The 19,656-nt window shown below is 37.1% G+C and overlaps 1 protein-coding gene across 1 annotated transcript in view; it reads right to left on the bottom strand.

Moving 5' to 3' along the window:
- pkd1a (polycystic kidney disease 1a) overlaps nucleotides 1-19,656 on the bottom strand; it is a 116,059-nt gene that overhangs the window by 23,097 nt on the left and 73,306 nt on the right. Inside the window, exons 17-28 of the mRNA XM_073842544.1 lie at nucleotides 15,911-19,560; nucleotides 14,552-14,704; nucleotides 11,137-11,277; nucleotides 8,867-9,155; nucleotides 8,575-8,791; nucleotides 8,328-8,487; nucleotides 6,633-6,791; nucleotides 6,381-6,525; nucleotides 4,360-5,070; nucleotides 3,094-3,256; nucleotides 2,458-2,719; nucleotides 131-326 (exon numbers count right to left, since the gene is read on the bottom strand). Coding sequence (XP_073698645.1) covers nucleotides 131-326; nucleotides 2,458-2,719; nucleotides 3,094-3,256; nucleotides 4,360-5,070; nucleotides 6,381-6,525; nucleotides 6,633-6,791; nucleotides 8,328-8,487; nucleotides 8,575-8,791; nucleotides 8,867-9,155; nucleotides 11,137-11,277; nucleotides 14,552-14,704; nucleotides 15,911-19,560 — 6,246 coding nt within the window. The remainder of the gene's footprint in view (nucleotides 1-130; nucleotides 327-2,457; nucleotides 2,720-3,093; nucleotides 3,257-4,359; nucleotides 5,071-6,380; nucleotides 6,526-6,632; nucleotides 6,792-8,327; nucleotides 8,488-8,574; nucleotides 8,792-8,866; nucleotides 9,156-11,136; nucleotides 11,278-14,551; nucleotides 14,705-15,910; nucleotides 19,561-19,656) is intronic.

Genomic DNA, 19,656 nt, shown 5'->3' with positions numbered 1-19,656 from the left:
TTGATACAGTAAGGCAGAACTAGTCTAGTCAGCGGCTGGTCACTTTAACATTTCGTTTAGTTCTTTCAGTCTGAGTGGAGGGTCAGACTTTTCTAACCTACTGATGGTCTGTGAAACATTTGGATCTCACCTGCACCATAGGCCCAGCCGGTCTTGACCTGGATCTCGTACTTGTACAGACCGTCCTTCCCACACAGCGGCACCACAGAAGCCCGTCTCAGGTCCATCTGATCTAGTTTACGCATTATAGCACCGGCCACAGCGTAACACAGCAGTCCGATCACACACACCAACACCACCACCAGACTACGAGTCACCGAAAGGTCCTGACATGGACGAGATAGATGACTTTGAATTATTACTTTCTATCCCTTAAACCACCTGTCATCAACTCTGAAACTATACTTTACACTTTAATATAATGGTAACACTTTACAGTAAGGTTCATTAGTTAAACATTAGTTAATGTATTAACTAACATGAACTAACCATGAGCAATACATTTGTTACTGTATTTACTAATCTTTATTAACATTAGTTAACGGAAATACAGTTGTTCATTGTTTGTTCATGTTAGTTCACACTGCATTAACTAATGTTAACAAAATTTTAATAATGTATTAGTAAATGTTGAAATTAACATTAACAAAGTTTAATAAATGCTGTATAAGTCCAGTTCATTATTAGCTCATGTTAACTAATGTGGTTAACTAATGAACCTTATTGTAAAGTGTTACCAATATAATATAATCTAAAATTTAAACGTATATATATATATATATATATATATATATATATATATATATATATATATATATAAACTTACAAAAATGTCAATGTAAAATGTACAAAAAAAATATATAAAAAAAATAACAAACCTACATAACTTATCCAGTGTCGTGGCAGAAATCAAACGACTCTCATCGCATAAGAGACAAACTCAATCAATTGTCTTTTATAAGGATTTATTCTTTGCAAAGAAGGTCAGACAGTCATACAGGAACACAGGTTGCTGCAGAATGCGACAAGAAAGGGAGGGCTTCCTCCACTTTTATATCCCTTCTCTAGTCCTCAAGGTTATTTCTTAAAACAGCCTGTAACTCCCTATCCCCCAGGGACCAAAGAAAACTCCTTTTTTAGCATACTAGTCAACCTATAGAAAACCTTCTAAGAGACCTTTTGGGTCACCAAAGGTGCCCATTTGCTTCCCCAGCTGCTTCCCCTCATCTAGATGACATTCTTTACCTTTTATGTCTCTTTGCTTTCTGGGTGTCTCTATTTAAAGAAAAAGTATATGCTTCTAAAATCACACAGAAAGGGTATAAATGAATTTTTCTTTCACACCAGAAAGAATGAATATTAGTTTGAAAATATTATTTTAAAGGAAAAATTAAAAAAGCATTGTATATGTTAAAAAGGTTTTAAAAATCAAAATATATAAAATTTATAAAATAAGAATTTAATATTAATCATGTAAAATGAATACTACATTTAATGTGTTTAATCTTGAGAAAAACAGGAATATAAAAATTAACACACATTTAAAAAATAAATTATATCTGGACAGAAGCAAGTGTTTAAAAACTTTATAACATAATAATAATATCTATATAAAATAAATATGTATTTAAAATTATCATTTTGTATATATTAGATTTCAGGAAAAAAATATATATAATGTAATAATTATTGCTAATATATTATTATATTATACAACTTTATTTTAATATAATATTATTAAATTAATATTAAAATACAAAAGTATTAAATATGCATCAGACATAGTAGCAAATATATCATTATATCATTAGTACCATATATATATATATATATATATATATATATATATATATATATATATATATATATATAAACTATATATATATATATATATATATATAAACTATATGGAAAATAATAAACATGCAAAAAATCATTAGGATACTAAGTAAAGACCATGTTCCATGCAGATAATTTGTAAATTTCTTACCAAAAATAAATCAAAACTTAATTTTTGATTAGTAATATGCATTTCTAAGAACTTAATTTGGACAACTCTAAAGGCAATTTTCTCAATATTTAGATTTTTTTTTTGCATGCTCAGATTCAAAATTTTCCAATGTCATTATGACCCAGGGTCACATAAAATAAAATAAAATAAAATAAAATAATAAAATAAAATAAAATAAAATAAAATAAAATAAAATAAAATAAAATAAAATAAAATAAAATAAAATAAAATAAAATAAAATAAAATAAAATAAAATAAAATAAAAATAAAATAAAATAAACTTTTAAAATGGAAATATAAAACCATAATGAAATGATTAAATATATTTAAAATATTTTAATCTGTCTTCAAAAAACAATTACTAAAATGTCTGGCCGGAAGGAAGGTTAATTTTAATGTAAAAAACAAAATAAATAAATAAATAAAAGTTGAGTAGTAATACTCACAGGAATGATGAAGGATACGGCATCTGGAGGAACGAACAGACTAGCGGCGAAAGCGGTGAGGTGATGCGTGCGACACACGGCTCGGCCCACGCTGGTCTCGGGAAGCGGATCCATGCCGTCCGTTCGCCACTGTTTGGCGCTCTCACTGAAATACTGACACAGAGACGTGAAGACGGCCACCTCCAGCCGGATCAGATCTGGATCGTCTGTGCCGCAGCCTGTCGACACGTTTATGAAATGATCGCGGGTGGTGTCATAGGACCTGAAACGGAGAATGAAAATAAGAAGTTAGAATAAAAACGAATTTGTGTATATTAGCACGTAATCACAATTGCTTTTATTCTGTTGGCTGAAAATCAAAAACGTAATTTACAAAATGAATTATTAAGAGTTTTATATCTCACAGGATGAGCCACTCTGTGTGTGTTTTGTGAAACACTCATCTTCACTGCTGATATTAATGAATGAGTCACTTCTCCTGTGGCGGCTGAAGTTGATTTTAACAAACAAAAGAGCCGCCCGCTTCCAAACACATCATTTATTATACATAAATGGCCTTCCATCAACATGCACTTCCAGTATTGTTCAATCATATATAACAGAGAGATACAAGCTTTACTTTATGACGCCTCTTACTTTGGAGACAAGAAGAAAGTGTAGAGTCGGTGGTCCAGGTCCCGCCCCCGTGTCATATTGAGTGTGATGTGTTTCCTGTCAGTGCTGTTGTATTCATTGGGCCATTCGGAGGTGTGCAGATAGGCTGTGATGACTGGATCCAATTCCCACTGTTCTGGAGAATCTGAGGACAAAGTGACGAAAAGAAATAGGTGTTAAACGATCAATAAAAACAGGAAACACTAAAAAAGAGGATGAATTTTTGCCTGAAAATGCTATTTCCTCTTTAACGAGGACAAATAAAGCCGATTTTTACAATGTTAGCACACATATATACACACACTATACACTGACCATTTGCTTTATTAACTAATAATTGCTCTAAAACTAACAAAAGTACATTTATAGTAAAGGACTAAAATTACTAAACTGAAAAAAATAAATTCAAGCTAAACAGAACAGAAACACTAATTAAAAAAAAAATCACAAAAGCATTAAAAACTTTTGTTGAATTAAAAACAAAAGCTGTATTAAGATATAAATTTAAAACTATATGAATATAACATAAATAATACTAAAATAACACTGTTGACAAGTTAATATGATTTATTAATCAAATAACATGAAATACGATTCAAATGTTTTTTGACCTTTCACAATTTGATGATTTTCTCATTCAGAGAATTAAGTCAAAGTTATGAGAATAAAGTCGAAATATTATGAGAATAAATTCAAAATATTTCAAGAATAAAGTCAAAATGATGAGAATAAAATCAAAACATTTCGAGAATAAAGTTGAAATATTTCAATAAAGTCAAAATTATGAGAATAAAGTCAAAATGTTTCAAGAACAGAATCAAAATTACGAGAATGAAGTCGAAATATTAAGAGAATAAAGTCGAAATTACAAAAATAAAGTTGAAGTATTTTGACTTTATTTTCTAAATATGACGACTTATCTCAATTTTAGTTGTTTTTTTTTTTAAATCTGGCACTAAGATGCTGTCATATTAATCAGTATAAAAACAATACAAAAGATTATTAATCTAATTTTTTTTTACTTTTTATAATTTTTTTATTTGCATATTTACTAAAAAAAAAAAAAGTTATATTTTCATACAACATTTCAACACCTTTCTTAAATACAATGACAAAAATAAAAGGCACTTATTTAATTGCAGAAACTATTTTTTTTCCCATGCAGCATTTTGAAACTTTTACAATTTTTGGCACAGTTTGTGATTGTTTTTTATTTTTAGCAGCTCCCCCTCATGTTGGGCGTCTTACCATCTAGCACAGTGAAGTTGAGCTGGACGTAGATTCCTGCTCGCCTGTTGGTGTTCCTTGTGCTCACCCTCACAATGATTGAACCGCAGCGGCTGATGTTCTGGGCTCCCGCCGGCGGCAAGATGGCCTCCAACCCATTAGCGTGCAGCCCAGCCACGCTCCCGTTATTAACAGCAACTGTTATGGCATGGCTGTCATCCAGATCCGAGATGGGGATCTGCGTGCCGTTTACAGTGCGAAACTCCATGGATGCCACCTCTGTGGACACGGTGTAATTGGCGACGTAGTTAAATGGAAATGGATTGGGCTCCACTTGGAACAGCAGCTGCACGATGCCATCCTCACTGTTAGGTGCCAAAGCGGCCCCAGCTGCCCGTCCCAGACTGTTGTTGAATGCTCGTGGGATGGAGAAACGCTGGCACTCGGGCGCGTCGCTCTCGCCATAGCAGAGTAAGCTCTGTGGGTCAGCGCGTTTGCCGGCGGCTGCGATCTCGGCCCCGCGGAGGATCAGCGGCTCCTCGTTGAGGACGCGGCCCAGCATGAGGATTCTCATGAGGACGGAGGACAGGGTGTAGGCTTTAGCGGCCACCCGCAGCGGGTGATGCTGCTGCTCCTCTAAGACAAGCGGAGGCTGCTGGGAGAGGCGGCCTTGGTCCTCTGCCTCTGGAGGTGGAGAGGAGGCAGCCTGGCTCACCTGGTGGATCAGGTCACCTAAGAGAGGAAACAGTGTGGAGGTCTGATTTACTGACTGGATAAACATTGGAAACCAGCAGGAACAGGGATGAAGAAATGAAGATAAATGAAAGCTTTTGTGAAATAATATACAGTATAATATAATATGTGACCATGGACCACAAAACCAGTCATAAGGTTAAATTTTACAAAACTGAGATGTATACATCATATGAAAGCTCAATAAATAAGCTTTCTACTGATGTATGGTTTGTTAGGATAGGACAATATTTGGCCGAGATACATATATTGGAAAATCTGGAATCTGAGGGTGCAAAAAAAATCTAAATACTGAGAAAAACACCTTTAAAGTTGTCCAAATTAGGTTCTTAACAATGCATATTACTAATCAAAAATTACATTTTGATGTATTTACAGTAGGAATTTTACAAAAATCTTCATGGAACATGATCTTTACTTAATTTCCTAATGATTTTTGGCATAAAAGAAAAATCAATAATTTTGACCCATACAATGTATTTTTGACTATTGCTACAAATATACCCCAGCGACTTAAGACTGGTTTTGTGGCCCAGGGTCACATATAATATAATATACTTTTAAACATATGGGTAATTTTAAAAATAAAAGCTCCAAAGCAAAGACAAATGAAAGACATTAAAAGAAAAGTTCTAAAAAAAAAGACATGTGGATAAAACTATTTAATTCATTTGAATCTTTTTTATTAAAATTATTAGACAAATAAAGGTAAATAAAAACTTTTTGTGGCAGTAATGATGATTTATAGTCTTATATATACTTCAGTATATAGTCTGTTATATAGTCTGGTATATAGTTCAATATGTAGTCCGGTATATAGTTCAGTATATACCCTGTTATGTAGTCTTGTAAATAGTTCAGTATATAGTTTGGTATATAGCCTGGTATACAGTTAAGTACATATTCTGTTACATAGTTTGGTATATAGTTATATATAGTACAGTCTGTTATATAGTCTGGTATAAAGTTTAGTCTGTTATGCAGTCTAGTATATAGTTTATATTATAGTATATAGTATATATTCTGTTATGTAGTCTGGCATATAGTCTTGTATATAGTTTAGTCTGTTATATACAGTATAGTGGTATATTGTTCAGTATATAATCTGTTATGTAGTCTAGTATATATTCGGTTAAAACAAAGAAATGAGAAAACTGTAAACAAGTGAACAATAACAGCTTGTTGCCTCAGGGGTTGTTTGTTTGTTTGAGTGTGTTAGCATAACATAGCCATGAAATGGATGACTCTGTTTGCTGTCTCACTGGAGTCTGAGTGTGTGTGTGTGTTACCCATGATATTGAGGATGTTGTCTGCTATCTCGGTTGGGGTGACTGTGCCCTGTTTAGTGTCATTCTGCAGGATCTCCAACATCGACTCCAGTTTGTCCAGAGTGCTGTTCTGACACTCTTCACACACAAACTCTCGGCTCACAGCCTTCAAACAAACACACACAAGACAGATTTCGTCAACTTTCTCAATGTGACCAGTCATGTATCACGTCTTGGAAGTGGTTCAGGATTTGTGAGGGCGTTTCGCCTCACCGTGCACTGTGCGAGTGCCGCTGACGTCTGCTGGATGTCACTGACGGAATTGAGGTCCAGTGACGTCAGCGCTCTGGTGATGTTTCCTCTGACGCTCACTCGATACTGACGTTCTGCCTTAGACACACGCTCACGTCTGCGGGAAACACCCTGCTCATACTGACACACACACAAACACACAAGATGATGAGCACGGATGGACACATGGACACATGGACAGATGAAAGATGGATAACTGAATACTAGACAGACAGACAGAACAACATAGACGATGGAGAGATAGAAAGATGATATATAACAATCTATAAATATGAATTATATACCAGACTATATACTCAACTATACACTAGATTACATAACAGACTATACACTCAACATATACCAGACTACATAACAGACTATACTGAACTATATATTCTGTTATATAGTCTGTTATGTAGTTCAGTTTATAGTCTGTTATGCATTCTGGTATTTAGTTCAGTATATAGCTCATTATGTAGTCTAGTATATTGTTGAGTGTATATAGTCTGTTATGTAGTCTGTTAAATAGTCTTGTATATGGTTCAGTACATAGTCTGCTATATAGTCTGGTATATAGTTGAGTATATATTCTTTTTTGTAGTCTGGTATATGGTTCAGTATAAATCTGTTATACAGTCTGGTATATAGTTCAATATATAGTCTGTTTTATAGCCTGGTATATAGTTGTGTATTAAGTCTGTTATGTAGTCTAGTATATAGTGTTGAATATAGTCTGGTATATAGTTGAGTATATAGTCTGTTATGTAGTCTTGTATATCGTTCAGTCTGTTACATAGTCTAGTATATAGTTAACTATACTGTAATATAGTCTGGCATATAGTTGAGTATATACTGTTACACAGTCTTGTATATAGTTCAATATATAGTCTGTTATGTAGTCCAGTATATAGTTCAGTATACAGTCTGTTATAGTCAGTTATACAGTCTTGTATATAGTTCAGTATATAGTGTTATATAGTCTAGTATATAGTCTGTTATATAGTCTGCTATACAGTTGAGTATATAGTCTGTTAAGAAGTCTACTATACAATTGAGTATATATTGTGTTATTTAGCCTGGCATAGTTCAGTATGTAGTCTAGTATATAGTTCAGTATGTATTGTGTTATATAGTCTGGTATATAGTTAAGTATATATAGTTTTATATATAGTTCAATATATAGTGTTACATAGTCCCCTATATAGTTCAGTAAATAGTCTTTTATGTAGTCTAGTATATAATTGTGTATATATTCTGTTATATAGTCTTGTATATAGTTCAGTATATAGTTCAGTATATAGTCTGGTATATGTTGAGTATATAGCCTGTAATATATATAGTTAGACAGAAAGACCGATGGATGAATGGATAGTTAGACAGAAAGACCAATGGATGAATGGATAGTTAGACAGAAAGACCGATGGATGAATGGATAGTTAGATGAACAGACCGACAGACAACATGAACAGATAGATAGATAGATATATAGATAGATAGATAGATAGATAGATATATATATAGATAGATAGATAGATAGATAGATAGATAGATAGATAGATAGATAGATAGATAGATAGATAGATAGATAGATAGATAGATAGATAGATAGATAGATAGATAGATAGATAGATAGATAGATAAATAGATAGATAGACAGACCCTGGTGGGTCTCACCTCATTGAGGACGGTGATGAGAGCGAGGGAGAGCTCTCGTACTCTCTGTGAATCTCCCTGACGGAGCAGCTCTCTCAGAGTGGAGTCGGTCAGATTGCTAAGCCAGTGAGGGAGACAACTGAATCCATCAGGAACCGCCGGCAGCACCACCTCCATCGTCCTGACACACAAAATACCAACTTTTCACAACACTGGCAGCTAAGAAAGGAACATGTTAAGTCCTTACGCCAAATTGTGTCTTTCTTACTTGTTGCGGGCCATGACTGTTGCCCCCTGGTGGTCCTCCACCATGACAATAGCAGTCACTTGGTGCTGGGCTGAGCTGAAGCCGGGCGGCAGGAAGGCCGAATGTTCTGGACTTGTGCCTTTATAGACACAGAACTCCTCACAGTACAGCCCGGAGCAGCGCAACGCCATGAGACTATAGACCAGCGGAGACTCAGTCTCGTCCATATCAGTGTAACCTGAAAACAAGACGTGATTGTTCACCACTGCTCTTTCTCAGCATCCAACATTAAGTCCTTCTTCTCCATTCTCACCTGAGCAGTTGAAGTGCACTCTCTCCAGCAGCGTGCGCACATGAGGCCCATCCTTATCCGCCCACAGGGAACACGTCCCACCGGCTGGCGGCAGGTTGGGGTGGAGCTCGATGTAGGCTACGCCCTCACGGTCCATGCTGTCATCGGTCACATGGAGGCTGAATATGTAGGAGTTTCCGTCGCGGAGGATGCCCTGTCTCAGGACCAGGTTCATGCTGTCGCTGCCAGTGGTGGTGGTGTTCAGATCCAGCACCAGCGTCTCGTTCCCTCCGGTCATCGCCGTCCACCGCTAAACAACAACAACAGACACAGAGGACACGTCAGTAATTCCACATTATTTCCATATTAATGTTGACTAAGTTTAGCAGTTTACTTTAATTACTAAATTACTACATTTATGTAAATTATCATTAATAATTATCTATTAAAAATAAAAATATTATTTGATAAATAATAATAATGAATGAATGAAACCATTTCTAATGCCTGCTTAGGAAAATCATTGCATTTCCATGTCAATTATTTAAATTCCTAGATTATTACAATACATTAACAATTTAAAATATTTTTTATTTTTTATAAAAAATAATTGTCATGTGTCAAATTGTTAAATGTAAATTCATTTAAATACATATAATTACATTTAGTTTTATAATTCTTTAAATTACATGTAAATAGCAATATTTATAATATCAATTTTAAATTGAGTTATCAACATAAATGTTTTCTTTATATTAAAGTAAATCATTAAATGTATTATATTGACTGAATAAATCCCTTTCTCAAGAATAAAAATTATTTGAACACAGCTACATTGTGTTACATATGTATAAGGAACATTTATATCAATATTTCTATTATTAATTAAGTAAAAACAATGCATTCAAAAACATTTTAAATGAATATAAACTTATGTAATTACAAAAAAAATCATAGCTTTAGGAACGGTTATGTATTTCAATGCATGTAGTCCAGTATATAGTGTTAAATATAGTCTGTTAAATAGTTCAGTATATAATCTGTTATATAGTCTAGCATATAGTTGAGTATTAAGTCTGTTATGTAGTCTAGTATATAGTGTTGAATATAGTCTGGTATATAGTTCAGTATGTAGTCTGTTATGTAGTCTAGTATATAATTGAGTATATAGTCTGTTCTGTTCTGTTAGTCTTGTATATAGATTAGTTTTTCTTAAATATTTTAAATTTCTATAAATTAACTGTAGATACAAGAATTGTCATGAAAATTAAAAACATAAAATTACATTTAGTTTAAAAATTTTTTTTAATGACATTTAAATGGTAATATTTAAATCATCCCTCTAGATTAATAATAAAAATGATTTGAATACAGCTACATAGTGTTATAAATACATTATTTCAAAATATATTTATATGTATAATTCCTATTTTAAAACTCTAGGTAATATTAGCTCCTCCAAGCAGGTTTTTCAGTAACCTTGCAGTGACCACCATCACCATCGATCCGAATCAGCACTCATCTCAGACCAAGTGTTTGAACTACTAGATAAGCGTCTGTGAGTTGTATCAAAATATTTATTGTCTCTGGCTAATGGGAACCAGACCAAGGAGATCAGTGTTTGACCGCTCGGTCACCAAGCAAACGTCTGCATGTTTAACGAGGATTGGCAAGCCGTTAACGGCTGATGCAGTGGAACACATCGCATCACGACGATGACATCACCCCGTGCGCCCACTCAGGTTTCCCCGCCCTCCGCCTCCCATAACCATAACATCACTCGAGTCTCAGCCTAAACATTATGAGAAAGCAGACCGGGGGCTAGAGGAATGCCTGTGAGAAAAACATGACATCATGCCCCTATCTTACCATGTACATGTCTTCAATAAATTACGACGGCATATTTCCTCTAATAAATAAGACACGAGTGACTCACAGAATCCAAATATGTCATTCCCACCATTTCAGATTCTATGAGGACAGGGCTAATCCTAAAGACTAATTATATCCTGCTTTCCATGCTTTTTAGAAAGCTAAAAGATAAAGAAATTAAAATGCTATGCCTTTCACAAGCCAATGATCTAATAGACATGGAAAATCCGATTTTGATTCCATTATGCCCTTTAGAGATCTATTTGGGGAAACAGCAGGGTAGTATTAGTGAAAACCTGTTTGAAAAGTAATTATTTCTGCATTTCGCACTTTCCCGTAGGCAACAGTGGTTTAATAGCAACCTTGTGATTGATGACAAAGTGTCATGAGTGGGCTGTGCATGTAAGGGTTGTTCTCACCCCTCTGTGTGAGCTGTGACAGTTATTGCAGGTGCCAGCCAGGTACACGTAAGAGCTCTGACTGATCTCGTAGCGAGACTGAGCTTTGCACGACACGCACTCCAGTGACACCATCGGGATGCGACCACTCTGCACCCACACCTGTGATCGGAAGAACAGAGAGGAAAACAAACTTTACGTTATGCAATTATATTTTCTGTTGAAAAGTGATAGAAAATCCGATTCAAAGACTAACAATGTCAGCACTGAGACTGGCGAATCTCCCATAATCTGTTGTGAATGTGACAGGAATAATGAACTTATGAAGAAATAAAAAGATTGTAGGGGTCAATAGAGTTTCTCTATCGACATGGTAAATTGGTTTAATCATGTTCCCAAAGCAATCAGACCTTCAAAGTTAAATCTCATGAAATATTCCCTTTAGCGTCCATCAGAACATTTCAGTCCAGTGAAATAATTTTCATGTACACCACCAGTCAAAAGTTTTTTTTTTAAAGAAGTCTCTTCTGCTTACCAAGGCTGCATTTGATCCAAAGTACAGCAAAAAGAGCTAAATTTTGAAATATTTTTACTATTTAAAATAACTGTTTTCTACGGAGCCCCTTACGTCACCTGTAGAAGAAAAATAATTAATCCGTGGGGACGGTTTTGCAATTCGTTCCCTCAGTTTATAAACCGTACTCACAAATTCTTAAACTGTTCCCTCGGTTTAACAATTCGTGCCCACGGATTAACAAACAGTGCCCACGAATTTCCAATCCGTGCGCTCAGATTTTGTAAACCGTACCCTCGAATTTTGAATCCGTACCCACAAATTCATAATCCGTGCAAACGCTTTCGCAATCCGTTCCCACAGTTTGTAAACTGCTCTCACGGATTTGTGGCCCCGCCCCCAAATTCAACCTGGACACCTGTTTATATGCTGGATGCATTGTTTTGCATTTATTAAACTTTATTTCTCAGTAGGCTATATGAGACTATGCAACACTGACAAAACAGAGTTTTTAGCTTTATTTTATATTAATCACCAATAGATTAGCTGTCAAAACACCATGTGTTTTATCCTATTGGTTATTAATGTAAAATAAACGCTAAAAAGAAGCCTGTTTTGTAAGTGCGGTCATGGTACCAAAATAAAATAATAAGTGAAGAGCGCTGGTCAAACGGCTTTGTTTTATTTAATAATATTTTTCAAAATGTAAAATTACCTGAATTTAAAAAAAAAAAAAAAAAAACGAGTTTTGGAGAGGAGAGGGTAAAAAGCAATACAAAACAAATAATGTACAGGTTATGTTGCCATTCCTTTGCTCTCAAACTAAATGCAATGCAATAATAGGCCTTATTTAATAATAACATTAATAGTGCAGCATGCATCTAACTCTGGGTGAAAAGCTTATCATAATCACAAATCCGTGAGAGCAGTTTACAAACTGTGGGAACGGATTGCGAAAGCGTGCGCACGGATTATGATTTTGTGGGTACGGATTCAAAATCCTTGGGTACGGTTTACAAAATCTGAGCGCACGGATTGGAAATTCGTGGGCACGGTTTGTTAAACCGAGGGAACAGTTTAGGAATTCGTGAGTACGGTTTATAAACCGAGGGAACGAATTGCAAAACCGTCCCCACGGATTAATTATTTTTTTCCTACAGGTGACGTAAGGGGCTCCGTAGTTTTCTATCTGAGTATATTTTAAAATGTAATTTATTCCTGTGATTTCAAAGCAGAATTTTTAGCATCATTACTCCAGTCACATGATCCCCCAGAAATCATTCTAATATTCTGATTTATGTTGAAAAAATCTTTTGTAACATTATAAATGCCTTTATCATCACTTTTGATCAATTTAAAGCATCCTTGCTAAATAAAAGTATTCATTTCTTATAAAAAAAATTATACTGACTCCAAGCTTTTGAGCGGTATTGTTTATAATGTTACAAAGCTTTTTATTTCAGATAAATGTGGATCTCACACTTTATATTAGGTGGCCTTAACTATTATGTACTTGTACTTAATGTGGTCATATTGCATTGCAAAACACTTTTGCTTCTATTAAGGTGGGATATGAGTAAGGTTAGGGACAGGGTTGGTGGTATGGGTAGGTTTAAGGGTGGGTTAGGGTGTAAGGGTTGGTTCAACAGTGAAATTAATTACAAATGTAATAACATATAGGTTTTTAAAAATATATAAGTACAATGTAAAAACATGTATGTACACAATAAGTACATTGTACCAAATGATTAGTTTAAATGTAAGTACATAGTAGTTAAGGCCACCTAATATAAAGTGGGACCGATCTTTGTATCTTTCTATTCATCAAAGAATCAAAAAAAAACTTTTTAAATATTGATAATAATAATTTAAAAAATCTGATTTCTAAAGGATCATGTGTCTGGAGTAATGATGCAAAAAATTGCATTTTATAATATATTCCATTAGAAAACAGTTATTTTAAATAGTAAAAGTATTTCAAAATGTTACTGTTTTTGCTGTGCTTTGGATAAAATTAATGTAGGCTTGGTGAGCAGAAAAGACTTTAAAAATCTTACTGTTCAAAGACTTTTGACTGGTAGTGTGCAATCGCATTCTAAACTCATATCATAGCAGGCTTTCACATATAGCTTTTGTAAAGGTGAAGGTAAATTATGTTTTAAATTATGTAATTAACCTTCGTTCAGAGCAGTTAATTATAGCTATACACCGAGTATGCTAAATAAGAATGAATACTTTGTAATCATGATAATGACTAATTTGAATGCTGTAGAACAAAACAAAAAGGTGGGAAGCGCTAACAGTGAATAGCAACCACTCATTACTTTGCTCATTTGCAAGTGCTTCATTGTTTTCTCTCACGCTTCACTATTGAAATTATGCATATCAGATGAAAGCACGAATGCACCCCCCAAAAAAGACACAATTCCACATCTTGCAGGCCAGTTTTGAGTAATGAGATGGTGGAGGATGTGCTTTTGTTCACCATTTGATGATTTACTGTGGTCATGATTGCTAGAAAATGTAAACAAATGTTTCTTTTAAATTAAAATCTGTTTACCGCCAGCTTTCCGTGGGGCGGCAACAGCATGGCATTAATTGCGCCATTCAAACCGGCCTGAGTTTTTGATTGTGGATAATTAGTATTCTATAATGAACCTAGTTTACATAGAAAAGAGGTGTGTTTGTGCTGAAAAGAATGAGAATGACTTCATTAAAATATGACACTGCTGTATTCTGTTCATGCTTAAATGGGATTGCAGTTAGTTTTAGATTAAAATAGTTTTTCATGCACAAAAAGGCTAAAAATTGCTTTTAGATTCAAATATAAAGAAATAAAATGTGAAGCACTTCGTAATATAAAACAACGATGAAATGTCTGTACATGCCAATATAAATGCTATATATTTCAAGAGCACTCACCGTTTGGTTTGTGGACTCTGGGGTCATGCCTTCTTTGCTGACGGTCAGGCGAAAGGTATACTCAACATCTACCTCCAGTTCAGAACCAGAGATTCCCAGAACCGGGTCGCTCGGACCCAACCCGAAATGCAACGTGGAGCAGTGAGCCGGGCCCTGCAGGGGGGGAAGTTAAAAGAAAGAATCACAACAGATGGTAATTAATCAACTCATTTACCTGCCTCAGGATATACAAGACAAGAGCATGATCATCAAACAAGTTTTGGTACCTTTGTTGTTTTAATGAGTTTTCCTAAAGAGTTTTCTTAAAGCATTTTAATCATTGACCATGACTTTGCATCCCGAATACATGTGTGACACCCACAAAGCATACTTTTTGCCTTCATATTTGGACAATAAATCTACTGCTTTATTATTTAGCACCCAAAAAATGTTGTTTTGAGACATGTTTAGCTTAAAGGGTGTGCTTGTGCTTCCTTTAAAATAAATGCCACTAGGTTTTATTTTATTATCCAATGCAATGGCATTCTTACATTTTTAATGTGGCTTAAGTGTTATTGTCTGGTGCCAGTGCAGCTTGAAATATTTCATTATACCTAATACAATATTCCTTTGAATTTCTGTCAGTGATAAAATGTTTTAATAAAAAGCAGGAATCTCTGGCTCTCCTCCGGCAGTGATTCTGATAGGCTGGGAGAACTTGAAGGAATGCTGAGTTTATCCGCTGCTAGTTATGTAACTGATCTCAAGTATACACCACCCAAACATCTACATTTGTGGCTCATACTTGACATATTTTGTGTTTCCGAGCTGCTGTGTGCAAATGTAAGCCTTTGATACTACAATTCTCTCTCAAATTCAAACATTCACATCTCTGTTAAGAGTTCTCAGCTCTCAATGAGCTCAGTGCACAAAAGCACTTGATTGTTTATTGTTTTAATGCCAATTACTCAAACTCTCCAACCCTCTCTCAACCACAATGTTTTAAAAACTCCAAATTGGTTTGTTTGGCTTAAGACACTTGAGCACTGAATGAACAGTCATCAACAACAAAGTCCTTCACATATTATAAGCATCTAAACATCAACATTATTTCTTAAAACTATTGGTATTTTATGTTTAGGCCAGGCATGTCCAATCCTGCTCCTGCTTCCAGCAGAGTTTAGCTCCAGTCCCAACTAAACACAGAGGAACCAGCTAATTAAGGTCTTTAGGATCAATAGAAACTTTCACACAGGCGTGTTGGAGCTAAATCCTGCAAAAATGTATGGCCACCAAAGCAAAACCCCTGGCCTAGATCCATGTCCTTTGTTGCAAGTTTAAGACATCAAAAATATATATTTCTATATCAATAATGTTTACCTTTGAGGTGCTCACACATTCCCAGTGGTAGCTGAGCAGGGACTGGTTCTCCAGGCCCAGGTTCGGGTCGTAGGATTGCTCTGCGCTCAAATGCAAATCTTGAGTTTTGGACCACACACGGTATGTACCACCCTCAATGATTGGCACCAGCTTTTTGGACATGACTGAAAGTTGAATACAAGCCGCCTTCCGTAGTGGCACCCCCTCGTAGGACAGAGAAAATACAAGAGTATAGTTCCCACCAGAAATCAACATCTTGGGCACTGAAAGTTGGAGCCTTCGGACGTTGACCTCTGGAGGTAGACGGACTTTAGACGGTGGTGGACCTTTCTTATCATCATCCTGACATCGAGGGGAGGTGAGAATCTCCCAAAGGTACTCTACTCCATAGAGGCCACAGCCTTTTAAGTTTACGTTGGCCTCTACCAAGGTTGGCTGGTAACGCCAGATGGCGAGTCGTGGAGCTTGAATAATCTGAACTTCTGGTTCGTCGCACTTTAGGACTGATATGTTGACATCAATCTGTGCTGTGACCCAGCTCACCAGGTTACTGACATTGACTCGCACCGCATAGTGACCAGGAAGGATGTAGATATGGCTAAGAGTAGGTGTAGTTGTGACAGTTTGAGAAGTACCATCTCCAAAATCCCACTGATATGTCGCTGGAGTGGAAACAGGAGTGATTCCCACATGGAAGCTGACCGTCTTGTTGACGAAGGTGTCGCTTGGTTGAGCATCCAAGGTGGCTGACCTGATACTGTTTTGAACTCGTATAACCTTGGTCACATTCAATCCGTTTAGAGAATTGAATGCTCTGAGGAATATGGTCAGATTGCCTGGTTGTTCTGGTGCATATGTCACCGACTTGCCAACTCGAGAAATCTTGAGACCATGATGAAGGTCAAAGGTCCACAGAATGGTCAGCGGCTCACGTGTCGGCGTGACCGCTACGTAAGTCCTAGGTACGCCAACAGGTATAGCGGCATCGCAGCAGTCCTGTATAGTCAACTTGGTCACAGGCTCCATGACTTCAATGTGCAGAGTCCTTCGTTCTGAACTCACATGGTTGTAGGCAGTAAGGTTGACGTAGTACTTGGCCACACTAGTGAACTGGTGGATGTAGGTTTGATTGTTCAGAACGACCGTTGCATCACCACTAATGCTCAAGATGAAATTAACAAAAGTTCCAGAGGAGACTGAGATGGTAAACTCAACATTTTCACCAACTGCAGCAATTTGTTTGCTGGCCTTGAGCTCCAGACCCTGAATACGGTCTTGAACAGTAAACTCCTGTGAGTACGTGTCTCTGCTGATGTCATTAGTGGCATTCAAAGCAACAGTGAACATTCCTGGTTTAGGGAAGATGTAGGAGGTGGTGCACTGGTTTGATTTAGTGTTATCTGGCAGTAGCCACATCCACGAAATATTAGATCCCATCTGTGTTTTTCCACGCAGGGTTACATTGTCCCCTGAGGCTACAAAGCTCTCTGTAACATTTATGGCGATGAAAGTCAATCCTGTGATGGGTTCTTGAATGCTGATCCACTTTGAGACCACTTCCGAGCTGACCTTGTTGGCAACCTCCACTCTAACCAGTTTCAAACTTGCGCTTTTAAATTGGTGCACGATGGAGGACATGTCAGATGTTAACAGTTCACCATCTGCCCACCATCTGTAATGGAGGGCTGTCCCAAAACTTGCAGATACTGTCATGTTTACCATGGAATTTACTGGAGCAGGGTTTGGTGAAATCCCAAGGACAAGCTCCCTCACAGGATCCAGAAACTCAATAGTTTTGTTCACAGCCAGCTGGCCGAGCAAGTTGGTTGCCTTGAGGAGCACATCACAAGGACCTGGGGTGGAAAAATTGAGGTCTATGGTCTTGCCCGTAAGGTTAGAGTGATGGTTCTCATGTTCCCTCAGAAGGTTCCAGCTGAAGGTCATGTTGGTGCCCTCTTTTAGTGAGGCTTGTAAGTGAAGGACACGATTGGTTGCAAAGCAGCATCCTTCCCTAAGCTCATCAGCCACTATCTGCAAGCCCTCCAACTCACGCTGCACAAAGATGGAAATGCTTGCCTGAACGGTGCCAATGTCGTTCTCTGCAATAACAATGACATTAAAAGTCCCGACAGAGCGAAACGTGTAGAACATGGTGTGAGAGCCTTGGATAGATGTGCACCGGTCACAAAGAATCCAAGAAAACCTCACATCATCTCCTTGGTCAAGGTGTGCCTCGAAGTGCACAGAAGTGTTCAAAGGGACATTGACAAGGCTGGCATTTACCGACAGTCCTGTGATTGGGGCTAGGACCATGACGGAAGTCTCATTTTTGGTCTCACTCACTTCATTCTTGCCTGTAACACTGATGTTAAACCTGCCCGAGGAATTGTAAGCGTGTGATATGCTTGTCCCATTAAGTCGAGTCCCATCTCCAAAATCCCAGATGTAGACAGCATTTGCAGAGTCTGAAGATGCCTTGAATGCATACTCCTGGTGTAAAGAAAGATTGTTCTCTTTATCTCCATTATGGCTGATCAGCAAAAAACCAACAGATTGTTGCACCACAACTAAAACAGAGTCGTTGATACAGGAGATGTTGTTGAGCGCAGTAACCGTGACCAGATATTCCCCAGGACTCTTGAATGTAAAGACCATCTCCTTGGCACCTCGAACAGGATGTCTCGAGTCCAGCACCCCAAAATCCCACAGGTAGGTGTAGTTAAATTCTGGGAAGGCAGCTACAGTAAACCTGCTCTCCTCACCAAGCTTGATGTGAGTTCTCAGAGGGAACAAAGACACTGTTGTGAGTTCAGGTTGGACGCAGATCCTCGTGTAAAAATTTGCCTTGTTGGCTTCACTCGACATGAGCAGCGAGAGATGGTACTCGCCACTCTTAACGTACGAGTGCGTTATCATCGGCGTTCCATATTGAGTTTCGTTGGGGCTTCCGTCACCAAAACTCCACACATACTGATGTCCCGAAGCGTTCCCGGACACAAATGCATAGAAGCGTGCTTCTCTGTTTTCTTGGATGCACCCGGAAGGTTCTAGCGATAACACTTGTAGCACAAACACCTCAACAGGTATTGCTACCCACTGAGAGCTCACAGCATTCGTTGCGGTGACATTGACCGTATAGTTTCCATCTTTCCTGTACGTATATTCAACTTTGGGATCCACACCTGTGTGCACCGTTCCATCACCCATGTCAAAGCTCCAAGTCACATTGTTGCCTGCTTCCAAACTTGCGGTTACAGCGGTAGGTGTGTTGCGTTCTGTGGGAGCAGATGACATTACCTCCAAGCCCTTAACGTCCTCATAGACGATAACGTCCAAGCAAGTGTCTGTTGAGCTAATGGTGTTGTTCACATTCACACAAATACTGTAGACTCCACTGTGAGCGTAAGCGTGAGGAACCCTACGTTCACGGCCCTGCTGTATTGTTGAATTATCACTAAAGTTCCAAGTGTAGATGATGCCATATGGAGACGGTAGGGGGTGAGCCTCAAAGTCAGCTGGTTTTTCGGCATGTAGCAGGGGTGGGTCAATCTCGATTCGCACACTTGTCAGAATACTAAAGACGTATACATCGACCTTGCACGTCTTGTTCTCATAGCGGTTGGAAGCCGATAACAATAGGGTGTACTCCCCTGCAAAAAATGAGATTAAAAAAATCAATATAGATATAGACTCAATATGATAGAAATACAGATATAACATCTATTTTAAAAAGTTTTTTTTTTTTC

This window comes from Garra rufa, chromosome 6 (assembly GCF_049309525.1).
Source record: "Garra rufa chromosome 6, GarRuf1.0, whole genome shotgun sequence".
NCBI lineage: Eukaryota > Metazoa > Chordata > Actinopteri > Cypriniformes > Cyprinidae > Garra > Garra rufa.
This window is presented reverse-complemented; position numbering and strand designations above follow the sequence as displayed.